The sequence below is a fragment of the Aphanomyces astaci genome, assembly GCF_000520075.1.
Source record: "Aphanomyces astaci strain APO3 unplaced genomic scaffold supercont1.114, whole genome shotgun sequence".
NCBI lineage: Eukaryota > Oomycota > Saprolegniomycetes > Saprolegniales > Verrucalvaceae > Aphanomyces > Aphanomyces astaci.
In genome coordinates, this window is record NW_009798377.1 from 35,984 (window position 1) to 51,448 (window position 15,465).

The 15,465-nt window shown below is 52.6% G+C and overlaps 10 protein-coding genes across 10 annotated transcripts; 6 read left to right on the top strand and 4 right to left on the bottom strand.

Moving 5' to 3' along the window:
* Positions 1-2,121: 2,121 nt before the first annotated feature.
* Positions 2,122-2,451, top strand: H257_17659 (hypothetical protein; the record flags this gene model as incomplete). The annotated part of the gene is made up of 1 exon (XM_009846526.1): positions 2,122-2,451. One exon carries the CDS (start codon positions 2,122-2,124, stop codon positions 2,449-2,451), a length of 330 nt encoding a protein of 109 aa, XP_009844828.1.
* Positions 2,452-2,709: 258 nt separating this feature from the next.
* H257_17660 (hypothetical protein) lies at positions 2,710-3,232 on the top strand (the record flags this gene model as incomplete). Its single annotated transcript, XM_009846527.1, has 3 exons — positions 2,710-2,828; positions 2,875-3,013; positions 3,140-3,232. The coding sequence occupies 3 exons, from the start codon at positions 2,710-2,712 to the stop codon at positions 3,230-3,232; spliced, it is 351 nt and encodes a 116-aa protein (XP_009844829.1).
* A 63-nt stretch (positions 3,233-3,295) lies between these two features.
* Positions 3,296-3,517, top strand: H257_17661 (hypothetical protein; the record flags this gene model as incomplete). Its single annotated transcript, XM_009846528.1, has 1 exon — positions 3,296-3,517. The coding sequence occupies one exon, from the start codon at positions 3,296-3,298 to the stop codon at positions 3,515-3,517; it is 222 nt and encodes a 73-aa protein (XP_009844830.1).
* A 129-nt stretch (positions 3,518-3,646) lies between these two features.
* Positions 3,647-4,313, top strand: H257_17662 (hypothetical protein; the record flags this gene model as incomplete). Its single annotated transcript, XM_009846529.1, has 1 exon — positions 3,647-4,313. The coding sequence occupies exon 1, from the start codon at positions 3,651-3,653 to the stop codon at positions 4,311-4,313; it is 663 nt and encodes a 220-aa protein (XP_009844831.1). The 5' UTR covers positions 3,647-3,650.
* A 138-nt stretch (positions 4,314-4,451) lies between these two features.
* H257_17663 (hypothetical protein) lies at positions 4,452-7,058 on the top strand. The gene is made up of 7 exons (XM_009846530.1): positions 4,452-5,209; positions 5,293-5,439; positions 5,511-5,606; positions 5,657-5,939; positions 6,002-6,078; positions 6,120-6,362; positions 6,706-7,058. Exons 1-7 carry the CDS (start codon positions 4,475-4,477, stop codon positions 6,835-6,837), a joined length of 1,713 nt encoding a protein of 570 aa, XP_009844832.1. The 5' UTR covers positions 4,452-4,474; the 3' UTR covers positions 6,838-7,058.
* Positions 7,059-7,782: 724 nt separating this feature from the next.
* H257_17664 (hypothetical protein) lies at positions 7,783-8,924 on the bottom strand (the record flags this gene model as incomplete). Its single annotated transcript, XM_009846531.1, has 5 exons — positions 7,783-7,983; positions 8,024-8,289; positions 8,336-8,459; positions 8,490-8,700; positions 8,752-8,924. 5 exons carry the CDS (start codon positions 8,922-8,924, stop codon positions 7,783-7,785), a joined length of 975 nt encoding a protein of 324 aa, XP_009844833.1.
* A 410-nt stretch (positions 8,925-9,334) lies between these two features.
* On the top strand, positions 9,335-9,951 carry H257_17665 (hypothetical protein). The gene has a single exon (XM_009846532.1). The coding sequence runs from the start codon at positions 9,378-9,380 to the stop codon at positions 9,840-9,842; it is 465 nt and encodes a 154-aa protein (XP_009844834.1). The 5' UTR covers positions 9,335-9,377; the 3' UTR covers positions 9,843-9,951.
* Positions 9,952-10,008: 57 nt separating this feature from the next.
* Positions 10,009-11,972, bottom strand: H257_17666 (hypothetical protein; the record flags this gene model as incomplete). Its single annotated transcript, XM_009846533.1, has 2 exons — positions 10,009-11,455; positions 11,875-11,972. The coding sequence occupies 2 exons, from the start codon at positions 11,970-11,972 to the stop codon at positions 10,009-10,011; spliced, it is 1,545 nt and encodes a 514-aa protein (XP_009844835.1).
* A 541-nt stretch (positions 11,973-12,513) lies between these two features.
* Positions 12,514-13,586, bottom strand: H257_17667 (hypothetical protein; the record flags this gene model as incomplete). Its single annotated transcript, XM_009846534.1, has 3 exons — positions 12,514-12,833; positions 12,893-13,357; positions 13,409-13,586. The coding sequence occupies 3 exons, from the start codon at positions 13,584-13,586 to the stop codon at positions 12,514-12,516; spliced, it is 963 nt and encodes a 320-aa protein (XP_009844836.1).
* Positions 13,587-13,898: 312 nt separating this feature from the next.
* On the bottom strand, positions 13,899-15,433 carry H257_17668 (hypothetical protein). Its single transcript, XM_009846535.1, has one exon. The coding sequence runs from the start codon at positions 15,369-15,371 to the stop codon at positions 13,956-13,958; it is 1,416 nt and encodes a 471-aa protein (XP_009844837.1). The 5' UTR covers positions 15,372-15,433; the 3' UTR covers positions 13,899-13,955.
* Between the last annotated feature and the right edge of the window lie 32 nt (positions 15,434-15,465).

Consider the following 15,465-nt stretch of genomic DNA (forward strand, 5'->3'; position numbering starts at 1 on the left):
GATCGTGTCCCATTTCCATAGCACATTGTGCCAGAAACTTGAACGCTATGTCACATGACAATTTGTTTATGGTAATCAGTGACCGTCAATCCAAGTACAACTTACCATCGAGCGTTAGCGGAGCTTTACCTTCGGAGATCGGGTGGTCTCCGTTTTGCTTGAGTGAAGCAATCTGGCGCTTGTATCCATTGGCAAAATCTACTTGTAGTTAGCGTAGCAGCACAAAAGGACAACGATTACGTCACATACCCTGTAGCATGGACAGTAGCTCGTCGCTGAGGACGCGCCCTTCTTCTTTGTAGAGATGCTTGATTGCGTTGGAAAATCCATTGATGGTGGAGTACGAATTGTGCTTGCGAGGAGTTATTTCGCGTCCTTTGGAGTCGCGTTTGATGGATATGTATGCAAGGAACCTTTGGCACACAGCCTTTGTCACAGGGAGGGCCACCTTGCCATCGATAAGTGATTCGGGGGAATAATGTTCGAGCCGACGGGAAAACCGCGCTAGAATTGACCTGTACTGCTGGCGGGTAGACGGAACGATACGCAAAGCAATTATATCATCACCAGCTTGTTGTCCATCAGCGCAACTCGCTCCAATTCTTGGATCCATCGACGTTTGGTGCCGCTCTGAAGCGGTGTGAGCTCTCGAAACAACAATCCGGATAGTGTACTTGCGCAAGAACCATATATCTATCCGTTTCACCTTTTCTATACATTCTGTAAGTTCTCAAAGGCGATGTGTCAGAGGATATATTGCTTTTGCGCAAGATATACTTGCGCAATCCTGATGATTATGCGGATTTTACTTGCGTAAAAAACAACTATTTCGCAGTAAGCGTGAAACCCACATGATTTCGGCAATGCGATCATAGATGCATTTTGGATTACTCTACCTCGACCTATCCGTATTCATGGACTAGTGCCACCGCTGAGAGATGCCCTCGACACACACAAACTACTTTAGTATATCGGCCATTCCTTGGCCAAAACCGCTCATTCTTGGACTGCACGAACGTAGGCATGTTGGACTGTCGCTATGTATGTGGGACTGGTACCACCGTCACTTCACACATGCCAAATAAGCGCATTCACCGCACACGACATTTCGTTATATGTAACCCGCAACCATGCCTTCAGTTTTCATATGAAATGTATCACTGATGCTATATTTCGACGTAATCTTTTCAAATTATGACATACTTCTATATTAAAAATACGTATCGCTATTCTCATGGAATGTAGTGGATATGTTTCCAAAGAGCATCGTAACTGGTGGCCAAAATTTGAAGTCCATACGTATACGTTTTGAACAGAGAATCGAATACAAAGTCAACTTGCATCAAAACTCGTCTCCTTCGTCGGTAGACATATACATTTATCCTCGCTTATAATAGCAAAAGGAGAATGATCAATTTGAACTTCATTAACATTAGCCTTTTTATATGAGTGGAGGATATAATGCTTGGTTTATTACATGAAGCATCATAACATACAGTGCATTAAGCAGATTATTGACACCAAAGACTCTGACGCATTGCTTAAGGGCCACTTACGGCCAATATGAGGGACGCAAAAGCAGCGGCAAGGCAGCCCAACGCAACTGCGTGGCGTTCGCTAGAGGACGAATTGGCTGCAGCGGGTGGAGGGGGCGTTGGCTTCTTTGGACGACGCATTCTCTTAGTAAGAGTTTAATCTTGCAATATAAAATATATAAACTGGTTTTTATATATACATGTAAACTGTTAAACCTAATATCCATTTTTCCAAAAAGTGGATTTTAACAACTATGGCCCCACCGCGCTCTGATCTCGATTTCCTCCGACTCGTTCATGCCAGGAATGTCCACCGCTGCATTGATCAACGACGACAACGCCATGATTTACGTACGCGTCAGTGGTACTGGAGATGGTAGCTGGTGATAGGGGGTTGGTTACCTACGCTTTGTTGTGGCAATGGCTAGCGCGACAAACGTAGGTTGTAAAAAAAAAACTACAATAGGAGGGCGACGAAGACATCTCCACGGCACACACGAGGCCACATCCCGCAAGAACACTTAAACCCACCAGCAGCCGCGATGCATGTCGAGTCTCGGTATGACGAGTCTGCCGAAATATACCTATGGATGCCAAGGACGTCGCTGACACGAAAGATAGCGTCCGTCCATCCACCTTGGCCACGGACAATCCGATGTCGCCTACGTCGACACCACCAATCGTCGACACAACCTCCGACCAGGACGAAGCGAGCAGCCAACAAGATACATCGCCCACGGCCCTAACCCGAACCTATTCCATCCCAGCACCACACTTGGCACCTAACAGCCCAACTGCCATCAATGATGTTGGTGCTCCATTTTCACGCACGGTGTCGGTTCCCGCCAGTGTTCCGCAGGAAGGGCATCCACCGCATTTTCCCCCTCGGCATGTATCGTCTCTACCTCCGCAATAGCTCCTCCATCAAAGTCGTCCCCATTTCCAAGAGATCCCGTCGACGAAACATTGCCCATGGGGTACTTACAACTCATCACTACTTCTTTGATTCACCGCGGCTGCCAATAATGTTATCGTGATACTGTACCCGTCTCGTCATAGGCTTCAATTTGTATTGGACACGTTGTGGCGCAACGACCAATTCACAATTGAAGGCCTGAAAACTGAAAAAGGTCGGCGAAACCAACGTGACCGTGTCGCAGTGGGCTATAAACCTATGGCGTACACCGCGTTCAGTCGCCCCGAAACGTTCCAAAGCGAGCGCCGAGTGACGTTTGTCCACAACAAAAAGAACTTTATCGGCCCCAGCGCAATCCCAACCACCCAAATCTACCGGTACGGCCTACTACAGCTGTACCCTTCGTCATGACCATTCACTTAGGTACACGTACACGCCTGGGCAGCGGTTGGTCGTGAGCGTCACGTCCAGCGTGCACGACGCGCCATTTTGTTACTACTTCCGCGCCGAAAGTCGCTGGGTGTTCGACGCATCGTTGTCGTCCGCCCACGAATGCTCGTTAGTCAGTGGCATGCGGCTGAATTGAGCCAAAAGCACGTTCCGCAGGTAGTGCTGTACAGGCTGTACAGGCGATGTGAAATGTTCGTGTCGTCCAGAAGGGAATAAGTTATGTGTTACGTATGGACAGATTGAAGGGTTTGCCAAATCCGAGTCGAAATCAGTGATGCTCAAGTGGGTCAAGCAAGCTATCGACGCGTACAACAGCGCCCATCCGTCGTAGAAACCAGTGCATTGTCAAGACTAAGGCCCGGTGGCCGCCGCCACGTCCGAAGACGGTCGCAGGATGGATCAAGATGCTGTGGCGGCGACGATGACAATGCAGTTGGATCCAGACACGAGCCTGCGTCTCTTGCGCCGGCTGAATGTCGTGGGTGTCGTGGTGCTGGTGGTGCTGTTGCTGCAATTGATGGCGACGCTGTATAACCTCAGAACGACCACGAACGAATCCGTCCGGCTGCAAAATCAACACCAGGTGCTTCTCAGTTTTAACTCATGGACAAGATGAAGTGCGTCAAGTCGAGTGCGTGAGTTCCACGGGATGCCTCACTTCTTGCACAATAACAGCGTAATGTTACATGAAAATATGTATCTATTTTCAACTGTCCATATTCTATTTTGCTGATACTGTAGACTGTGCAATGGCCTGTCAATGTTCAGGCGTCTTGTTTATAGGAGGTTGCTCTCAAACCAAAGCCACAAGGCTGAACTGCCTCACTTTTCAATTTGCTTACGACCCCTCCATGAGCGCGTATCTTATCGTTTGCAGTGCAGTGCTCTACACGATCCTTGTGTCGACGCCATTGGCCTTAGCTGCGACCGCCCCTTCTGATGTGTGGAAAACCAACAACAATCGCGTGATTGTCCTCCACCACCGCCACGGCTACGTGTCGACCGAAAGCAACGTCATTACAACGGAAGAGCACGCCGCCTTGCGCCGACTCATTGCTAACATTGAGGCTCCATCGAACGACGAGGCTAGCCATCGCCGAGCGGGCATTCCGGCCGAGTACGCAGTGAACTTGATGCAACCATTCGGGGGTGCGAGCGCTTCAGCGGAGATTGCTGCGCATGATAAACAAAAGGCGGAGGCGAGCAGTCTGGACAAGGCGCATTCAGGGACGTCCGCTGAGAAGAAGGCCGATCGCGGCGATATCTTCTACGAGAAACTGATCATTTTCAAGACGAGCCACGACCGCGTCAAGGAGAACGCCGAGTCGGACAACAAACGATTGAGCAGCCGAGATGTGAGCCAGGAAGCCGACCGTGGACAAATGGCCAAGCAGCGCCAGACAGTGACTTAGTTCTCCTTGAACGTTGGTTGGCTATTCTATCCTGAGGATAAGTATTGTAATCTTGTGTAACCGATTAAGTACTATGATTGGTTAAAAAGATGTTTAATTCTGTAACTGGCGGCGACTTGAACCAATCGACCGACGGACGAATTCTTGTATTGATTGCCATCATGGAAGGGACGGAAGCTGCTGGCGGCGTCGAGGTGGTGACGGAGGCCACAGTGTCAGTGGACCCACAGGACTTGGCAGTGTGCATCCGAGTCCTGGAAGCGTTCCACGGTAACATGGAAGCCCTGAAAGCAGCGCCATTCAAGGCGCTTCGACGGGCCATGGTGCCGCTCTGCGAAGATGTTCGCACCCGCCTCTTCCACGGCAAGGATGTCGCAACGTACGACGACACAAAGAAGAAGAAGCAAGACCGGAAGCGAAAGGCGGCACAGGCGGCCGCCCTGGACAAACACTTCATCAACAACACCAAGCTGCGGTCCCAGCGGCTGCAAGCACTGGACTCGCTGACCGCGGCGGCACCGATGCTGGCCCTCGTTGCCGACGGCGCCGTGGTCGACGACGCCCCTGACGTATCGATGGATGGTCAGACGGATAACCAACCGCCGCCAACCTTGCACGGCTTCCGCTCCTGCTACGCGTGCAAGAAACGCTTTGACACGCTGCACCACTTCTACGACCAGTTGTGCCCCGACTGTGCCACGCTCAACTTCCAAAAGCGACTGCAAACGGCAGACTTGACGGGGTACATTGCGTTGGTCACTGGCGCTCGCGTCAAAATCGGGTACCACACCGCCCTCAAGCTGCTCCGTGCCGGTGCCACCGTCATCGCCACCAGTCGATTTCCCCAAGATGCTGCCATTCGATATGCCAATGAAAGCGACTATTCCACGTGGAAGGTATATATGATATTTCTTGATGACGTGGCATCATCACACGAAGTACGACAAACGATCGCCTTGGCTCATGTGTATGATGGTAGACTCGACTTCACGTGTACGGACTGGACTTGCGCGATTTGGCCGGCGCCGAAGTGTTTATGGACTGCATCGAGCGCACGTTTCACAGCTTGGACATCCTCGTCAACAACGCCACGCAAACCATCCGTCGACCCACGCATTACTACCAAGTAAGCGACAACCTGCAACAACTCGCGCAGCAACACTGCCTCTGTACTAATGGTTCTTATGACAAACGTAGCATCTGTTGCCCAACGAACGCCGGGCGCCAGCCGACACGCCCGAAAACATTCGCGAAGTCTTGAGCGGCAACCACTCGTTTCAGCGCGCGCTGGCTGTAAGCATATCTCGTCACGTAACATCTGAAGCCAATACGCACATGGCTAGACGCCACACCAGCCATTGACGCTCACACACGCGGCGTCCACGGACCCCATCACGGCACCGACAAACTCTGCCAACGACGCCGCATTGTCGGCGACCACGTCGACACCAACGGCCAAATCGGCAGAGTTGTCACAGCTTCCCTTGACCAAGGACGACAAGGACCTGACGGCGGACGAACGCGCCGCCTTGTACCCCGTGGCGCAGTACGATGCCAACAACCAGCAAGTGGATCTGCGCAAAACCAACTCGTGGAAGCTCAAAATTGACCACGTCGAGTCGCCAGGTAACGCGATTCGTTTATTCATTCCCCTTGAACTCTCTCTAATATTTAAACTCTTGTTGTAGAGCTGGCCGAAGTGTTTGCGATCAATGCGCTGGCCCCGTTTATCTTGAACAAGCGCGCGATTTTGCTGTTTGAAAAGGTACACAGGAATATGGTTTCGGTTCTAACACGTGAAAGCAGAGCGCCCGCCCCCATCATTTTATCGTGAACGTGAGCGCGATGGAGGGCAAGTTTTACCGGTACAAGACGCCCCATCACCCCCACACCAACATGGCCAAAGCCGCCGCCAACATGATGACCCGAACATGCTCGGAAGAGCTCAAGACGCGTCATATTTACATGAACTCGGTCGACACGGGCTGGATCAACGACGAAAACCCACGCGACAAGGCCCAGGAGATCGCCGCCAAGCACAATTTTCAGGTACTCATAAACAGAAATGTCATGTGGTTTCGACACAAACATGTGTGTTTGCTCATTGTGAATTCGCTACAAACTTCCAACATTCGCGTGGTTTGTCGAACAAACAAGATTGAATCACGCTGGAGTTCGTTCTGATTGGTTGAATATCCTTGTTATTTCTATAAGAACCAATCAAATCCACTCAAAATGGGATTAGCCACTAGCGTCGATTCGTGATTCCGCGGCGAGATTCGATTATTCGATGGGGTCTGGAAATTTATTTGTACCGAATAGCCACAATAAATACCGTGTGGATATGTTTTTGCCACTTTTATACTCGAGGGACTGACGAAAACGGCGGTAGACGCCGTTGGATGAAATCGACGCGGCGGCGCGCATCTTGGACCCGATTTTTGGTGGCTTCCAAGACATATCCAAACCGCTAACGTTTCCCTCGGGCGAGTTCTTCAAAGACTACCAACGCTCCGAGTGGTAAAAGTAGTTCTAGACGAAAGCTTAGACAGGTACTGTACACAGAGATTGTCAGGTCGGGTCGATTTTGGAGTGGGGTGCTCAGAGCCGAATGACCGACCAATCAAAAGCCAGATCACTTTCAAGTGACCAATCAAAAACTCCTGCTTCGATCGAATTAGTGTGTGCATTCAAATAGTGTGAAGGCTTCACAATTTTTACATACAACATTCAACAATATCCAAATTTTGGCTGATAGCACAATCCATATACAAGTTGTCGGGACGGTCACGACGCACCAAGTGCATTTGTTTCAACGAAAACACTGGCCTTCGTAGGTGGTTTGTACTTACTAACCACCATAGCTCGTGGGAGAGGAATACATCGAGCCATATGAAACGCAATATCGCGTTTCGACGTGTTATATACTTCGAAGTACGTATGTTCAACGGCTACAGTGCTGTAGCGACCATCCTATTTCAACTCAAATACAGCGCGACGTTGGCTGCGATTTGCTTTGCACGGCTTGGATCGCGGCAGTGTCATTGACTTGCGGCGCGTACATGTCTCGAAAATGTGATGTGTCATCGATAATAGGATAAATCTTAACATATATAGATAGACTTTTCAACCTATTCAAGAACATTGGGGATATACAAAGACTTGCCACGGGTCCTAGTTGCTGTTGGTAAACGTGACGTTTTGAACATTCGGCCGGTTGCCACGCAGCCATTCGTTTGTCGAGTCGACGTTGGGAACTGGAACGCGTTGCCAATCAATTTCTTTCCCAACAGGTCGCATGACGTGAATTGCAGCGGCTGAAAGATGCTATCGTGTGACGTGGCAGTCCTGCCGACTGCGTGTACCCGAGCTCTGTGCACCGCTGATACGTCCACTGGTGCTCGATGCTTTTGCCATCAAATTTCGTGGCCGTGAACGCCGCTTGTACCTGCCCAACGAATCATAATCTTCAAAAGCAAACGTTGATCTGTCTCGAAGCTATCGAAGACGTCGTACTCATGCCAGACGACGTGTGAAACGTCGACATAAAGCACCCGACGGGGCTCGTCATGGCCAAGTACCCCGCCAGTTGGGCCAGCGGTTTCTCATTCGCGACGGACGCAAAGTAGTCGCATGTGCAGAGGACATCAACCGGGTCAAAGTCGTTGTACTGGGCCACGCCTTGGAATTGGTTCTTCACTTTCCAGCACCATGGCGTCCATATCGTTGGTCAGGGGCTCGCACAGCGTCAGCACGTCGTACAGCGCGCCGCTTGTTCCATTGGAAGACGTAGCATCATGGTGTGCGGCGTGCTTTCCTTGCTTCTTCTTCAACGACTTCTTGGCATCCTTGGATGGAACAGTGGCCAATGCTTCGACAATTGCATCGTCAAGCGCTTGCAGGGCATGTCGAATCGACATACCGCAGGCCGCTCCCCCCACACGGGTGAAATCGTTGCTTACCACTTGCATGTATTCTTCATCAACAAAGTAAGTTGTGGGAATTGGTAGTACTAGAAGTACCCTTGTAATCGGCCATGAGCAGCACGGGCGCGGAGCTGGCAATGCTGCCAGCCACCAACTGCGGATACTCTTCCTTGAACCACACAGCCAAATTGCCGGGGTAGCTCCCGCCAAACGCAATCCACTAGCTGCCGGCCACTTTGTACTTTTAGACGACGTGGCCATGGAACCGAGCGAGGTCTTTCAATGCTTGGGCGATGATGGTCAAATGCGCCAAGTTCTCGACCGTCATGTCTGGCGTGGGGTAGGACTGCCCATAATACCGATGCTCGAGCGACAACAGCAGCGCTTTGTGTTGGATGACCAGCGTGTTGATGAAAAACATCTCGTGGCTTACGTCGGTGGGCTGGATAGGCGCTTCGCCGCTGACATACTCGACATGAGTATACATGTAGACATGCTTTGGACGCCCTTACCCGATCATGAAGAACACCGGATATCCAGGACCGCCCCAGTATTCGTCGTTGACGTAGTAGCGCTGCCGCCAGTACGATGGCGTCGTTGCAAAGTGATCCACGACGGCCTTGGTAAACACATGCGGCTTCAATGGCGTCACGTCATCAAAGAGGATGTCTTCTTTCTCGTACATGGGATCAATCGTCTCGAGGTTCAAGTGTGGGTCAAAAACGCTGACTCTAGATGGGACTTGAAGGCCTTTGGCAGCTGCGCAATCCTTCAGTCCTTCGTCTTCAGGAGCTTGATCTCGTGGGGGTCGAACGGTGTTCCGATCGCTGCGGAAGCTTCTTCCCATTGGGCACCCAAGAGAACTGCATCTAGAAGAAGAATTCTGCCACGGACCTGCATCTTGTCCGTGAAATGAGATGTCCTTGCATGAAAGCCATGCTGCCAGATGACTTTTACGATCGACCACGATGTATCCGGATGTAACCATTTATCCGGAAAACCTAGCAAAATATTGATTTCAAGTAAAAACCTACTTGATTCGTCATAATGATCTTGTTTTATCCAATCAAAGGACTTTAATCCATCATTCCACAGATTTGGGGCGGGCACCGTTATCCACACACGCGAAGGAGCCACCATGTCCGACTACGACTCCGATTCCAATGGCCGATCAAACAAGAAGAACTTCAGAGGACGGGGACAGCGATCGGTGGGCCTCGCCAGTAGCCGAAGCGTCTTTGATCGATTGGACCAGGGCGAGTCCAAGGCCGCGAACGCCGGTCAAAAGAGTGTGGAAGGATACGTGTTGTTCGTGAGCAACGTGCACGAAGAAGCGCAGGAGGAAGACTTGCTGGATGCGTTCCAGGAAGTGGCAGAAGTCGCCAACATCCACTTGAACTTGGACCGCCGCACGGGGTTCGTGAAGGGGTATGCGCTGTTGGAATTCAAGGAACTCGACGACGCGAAGGAAGTGATCAAAGAAATGAACAACAAAGACCTGCTGGGCAACGAACTCAAGGTCGACTGGGCGTTTGTCAAGGACGGAGGAGACATCAAGGGAGGACGACCCTCGCAACAGGCGCCGCGCAGTCGACGACAGTAGATAGCGATACCTCATGTTGTCATCCTCATAAAGCGGCATTTCCATGGCGACTTGTTGTGATGATACCACCATACTGCATTTACACTTTACGCAATCCACCTTGTTCTCGTGCCATACTAGTATCAAGGATCGAATCGAAATGATTGCTTCTATGGTGATGTTAATGCTAGACTGATCCCATCATGGGGATAGCTGTGTCAAACATGGACCGCTTCTGTGGTCTTAACAGTTGTCGGCGGCCGAGCAGAAATGCCAGTCCCCAGAAGAATGCGGTCATGGTGAGCCATCCATAGGCAAAGAACAGCAGCCGCTGAAGCCCGCCTTTGCCTGTGACGCTGCACATTGGGTTCAGCACTTCACTGTCCAGGACCTCGTCCACGACGGTGCCGCAGTCCGGGGCCCACTGGTCCTTGAGGTACCCGAGCAAGATGGGGGACGGCACGTCGCCGAGCAAATGGAGCAAAAACGTGCTCAGCCCCAGCGCAAACCCTTGGCGACTGCGGGTCACGCTGAGCAGGACACACACGGTGAACGCGGACTGTGTCATGAAGAGCAGGACGAGGCCGCCAAAGAGGAACGCCAAGAAGGCGGCGGCGACGTCCATCATCGCAGCCGACCCAAACACGCACGCGACGCCACCCGACACGAGCACAAACATTTGCCGCGTGACCACGTACAGCCGGTGGTCGGCGTCCGACTCCTGGGCTTTGCATTGAAAGTCCACGGCAAATCCCCCAAGGGGGGACCCTACGAGCCCCGCGAGCACGACAATGCCGCCAAACGCCGTCGACGCGTACTTTTCGTCGAGGATGTTGGATCCAATGAGAATCGCCGGGCCGAACGATGCCAGGCCGGCCAGGGTAAAGCTGTACGCAGCCCAGCCAAAGGTCGCGGTGAGGAAGAGTGGCGACTGCATGACGCTCCACAGCTCTGGCAGGAATGAGATGGTCAGCGAACTGCCTCGCCGCATGTCGTCCGCAATCACGTCTTGGTGGGGCTGCGTGGTTTCTTGGATCATGGGCAGATCAAAGCGGGCGGGAATGCCGGTGTAGCACATGTACGCGAGGGGCGCCATAGCAATCGCGGTGAGGTAAAAGCCCCAGTCCCACCCGATGGTTTGGGCGGTAAGACTTCCGTACGAGTACCCGAGCGCTGTGCCTGCCGAGATGGCGCAGCCAAAGAGCCCGAGCCACAGTGTTCGCTTGTGAGGCGGAGCGTGCTGGTCGATGAACGACGGGGTTACCGCTTGGAACGAGGACTCCCCCACGCCGCTGAGAAGGCGACCCACGAGAAGCAAGTAGTAATTCTTCATGGGCCTGGCGAGGCCACAAAGGGCGATGGACAGTGTCAACAGAATTAGACCAAACGCAGCCAGGCGGAACGGACGCCGGCGGATCGAGAGGTACCCGAACACGCAGATGAAGACGGAGTACGACGCGATGAACACTGACACGAGAAGCCCAATGTAAATGGACACCCGGTCCGCAGCGATGTCCAGAGTGTGGTGAATGAACCATTGGAACTGAATGGGAGCACCAGGCACGATGCCGCGGTCAATGTAGTTGAGGACGTTGATGACACAACAGCGCAAAGATGTGCTTGACGTTGGTGATCTGCATGATTTGTGGTCGTGGCTGTGCACTTTGAGAAGTACGAAAGGGCATGAAGTGAGTGAGGAGACAAGGACATACTGTAACGTTAATTGGACATGGCCACTCTTACAGCGACTAATCGACCAAGAATTCCCAGAGGCTGGAGGGTTTGACGTTGGCCGTTTCATATGCATCTTGAATCATATGATCATGGACAAGCGCTCAAAAATAAGCCAATCAGACTAGTCCTTTTGAGAACCCTAGTTTTTCGCGAGCAAAAATGGTGATCCCCCGCGACGACAGAGGATACCTGTTGACGTGAACTGCCGCAGAGGACAAAGATGGCACGGCCGATACTTAGTACATGAACTGATTGATATTTGCACTGATTATTGGACGAATGTCTAGGATGATGTGTCTGGATTGCCACGATAGCAGACGTCGCTGGCGCAAGTCGGACGTTCAGGTTGCGCACGTTACTGTAGCCATGATTGATCTGATTGATACAAGGGGAAGCGAGTTTCAAGTGAAATGCCATCATAGTTTATTCAAGTCTAATGACGAAACTACCTCTGTCATGATTGTGATGACAACTCGCGCCTGGATGTTGTGTGGCTAGCAAAAAAATCAGTTTCACCAGTTGTCGATCGCGTAAATGCTTTTTTCGTTCTAAAGATTCGATATGCATGCGACGTTCAGGAGGACGCAAAACATTACGGTAACAGCAGAAAGGAATGAGAAAATGCCTCCCCAACCCCCCAATATTTACTCAACTTGGTGAATCACAAAAATAACTTACCCGTACAACTCCAGAGTGCTTGAAGATTACTGTATGTACACATGGTGCCATCCACATTTTTAGCAGCACAACGCTCCATGGAATTCGGTAGATTTATGCACTGCAAAATGGGTCATGCAACGGTACGACAGTTCGAGCACGCGAAGTTTGATGTTATAAATAATACGCCCCGGGCATGGCATGACGGGGGTCTATATGAGTCCAAGAGCACCGAAGACTTGAGTTGACGGCGGCGTTATTTCCTGGCAATGCAGTAGGACAGCCCCCACATAAACGCCGACTACCCCAGCCACAGGATCGCAAACGCTAGCACTCGTTGCAGGCCATCTTTGCCGTCAACGACACATTGCAGATTGAGGCTTTCGCGACCTTGGGGGTCAATGACTCTGCGCAAAATTGACACTGATTGGGAGGATTGGGTCATAAACAGCAGCAACAACGACAGGAACAAGCAGCCCAGGCATGCCACCGGTACGTACAGAAGCATCCATGACAGAAACGCCATGGAAGTGCCGACCGCGACCAGCCAGAACATTTGACGAGTCGCGATAAACAGCTGGTAATCGGCTGCGTTGCCCCGGCCTCGGCACTGACAGTGCACTGCGTAGCCCCCCAAGGGGAACCTATGAGCCCCGTCACGACGATCATCCCCCAAACACCGCGGCAGTCAATTGCTCGTCCAACACGCCCGTGCCGATGAGAATGCCGGGCCCGAACGCCCCCGTCGGCGAGCGTAAACACGTACACGGCAAAGCCAATGCTCGACGTCAAGAACATCAGCGTGGATAGAATCACCATCGCTTCGCTGATCAGCGTACTGACAATGGCGGTATGTTGGTGGTCCACATCGGCAGTGACGTTGATGATGTTGGTGTTTCGGTTGTTCAAGCAAGGCATGAGCATTTCCGCCGTGGCGGTCGAGGGGTCGTACCCGACGCATGGGCCAGACGGAATCCATCGGAAACTCAGGTACGCCAACGGCACCACCGCCCCCCCGAGGATGTAAAAGCCGACGTCCCCCCACACTTTGGGCAGTGACGGACCCCAACGAGCACCCAATGGCCGAGCCGGCCGAAATGGCGCACCCAGCCCAGCCAAAGCGTTCGCTTCTGGGGCGGGGCGTGCTGGTCGATGAAGGACGGCTCGTAGACTTCACTAAGAGCTCGTGCGACTACGAGAAGGGGAAAACTGCCGAGGGGGCCTTGCAAGACTCTGGGCGACAATCCAAATGAACAGACCCGCGGCGATAAGGAGGAATGGGTGTTGCCGAAGTGAGAGGTAACCGAAGACGCAGATGGAGAGCGAGTAGGACGCGACGACGAGGACACGAGCAAGCCAATGTACAGTACACATCGACGTGCAACTAGACACTGTAGCCCATCGAGGTGGAAATCTCCCTAGCATCACACCAGGGAATGACAAGCATCAGAAGGAATATCGGATTGCATGATGACAAAGTCTGTCTGCTGGGAAGTTCGGCGTTAACGTTAACTACCCGATTTTTCGATAACCCTTCCACTAACTGTAAATAATGCCCGACCTTTTCACACCTTATGCCAAAACGTTATTAATACCACCATGTACAATCTCCAACGTCGAATCCAACAGATTGGGGGCTCAGCAATAGTGTACCTACAGTGTTGTTGCACTGTCGTCAACCAACAGTATCACTTTATCCAAGCTCCAGAAGTTGCATTCTCGTTCATACAGTATATCTATCCCCTATTCTTCCATGTCACTGCCACTGGACGAGGTCGACAATCTGGATCGACTGCGACGCCCCCCTCCTGCATTGGTTGGCTCGTCTTGCTTCTTAGCTTCGTCCTTGCCGTTCGTCGGCGATCCCTTCGCGGGGGACAGCCGGGCGGCTTCTCGCTTGTGTTGACCTCTGTGGCGACTGGGGCTTCGGCTAAATGATCGGCTGCGGCGACGATGCCGCGACGGGGGGCTTCGGGACGACGACCGGAACCGTCCGCGTCGACGATACGACGGCGATCGGCTGCGACTGTTATAGCGCCCACGTCGAGGGGGAGACCCCCGGAAGCGGCGCACGGGGGACCGGCTACGATCTCCCCGACGACGCGACCGACTGCGGCTGAGGCTACGAGTCCGACGATTCGGTGAACGTCGAGACGGCGAAAGATTCCGGCGCACTGGAGACCGACTGGGTGATGAACTGCGTCGTCTCAAGGGGCTTCGAGGGGACCGCGGGGGTGGAGTGGGCGTGCGGCGTCGGCTGGGCCGCTTGGCATCCTCTGGAGAACGAGGCGGCGACCGCTCTTTGCGCTTGCGAGATGAATTGGCTTCATCGTGGACGGAAGCTGTTTGCTTTGGGGTCAAAGCTCGCGTCTTGTCGCGGCTGCGGGATCGGTCCTTGGTGCTTTCCCGACGAGGCTTGGACTTGTGGTTTTCCGACTCGGATTCACTTGAAGAATCTGACGACGAATCGCTGGAAGACGAAGATGATGAACTTGACGAGGAAGACGAGGACGACGAGGACGATGACGGCGAGCGGCGGCGGCGGCGTTTCTCTTTGGACGAGGATTCCTTCTTCGACGACTTGGAAGGCGACGACGACTTGTCGTCATTGTTCGTAAGTCGAGGTCTCGCGGATCGCTCCTCGCGTTCGCGCTGCTTGCGGTCGTACTCGTTCATGCGCTCGAGGCGGCGCTGTTCTTGCAAATCCACATCGAAACTCGTGCCTTCCACATAAGTATCTCGGATACCGAATGCATCCTTGAGGGCCGCCAGCTCCTTTGCCTTTCGCATAGCCTTCGCGTGACTGCTGGCATGCTTCGAGTCGTCGTGGCGACGAGCGTCAGTCTCGATGCGTGCTTGGACTTTCACGCGATACGCAGCGCACTTCTCCTCGATCTCATCTTCGTCACACCCTTGTTCTTCCAACTCGTCTCGTAGCTCCATCACCTTGACTTCTACCTGTCGCTTCTTCTCATGGAGCAAGATTTCCTTGTTCACAGGTTGCTTGTTGTGTGGCTCTTCCAACATCGCGTACTTCAGCTGCGCCTGCCGCTCACGTTCTCGGATGTGCGCGGGCTTGACGTAGCTCAAGTTCCGCATCACATACCCATTCGTGCCCGACCCACGCGCCGTGCGCAACCCAACGCCATTGTACGACATCCTTCCTTGTTCGTGAAAATGATGCTTGCGCCGCTCAACCACAAATATGGGACTGAGAGAAGATTCTGTTCTGGAGGTTTCATTTTCACCAATG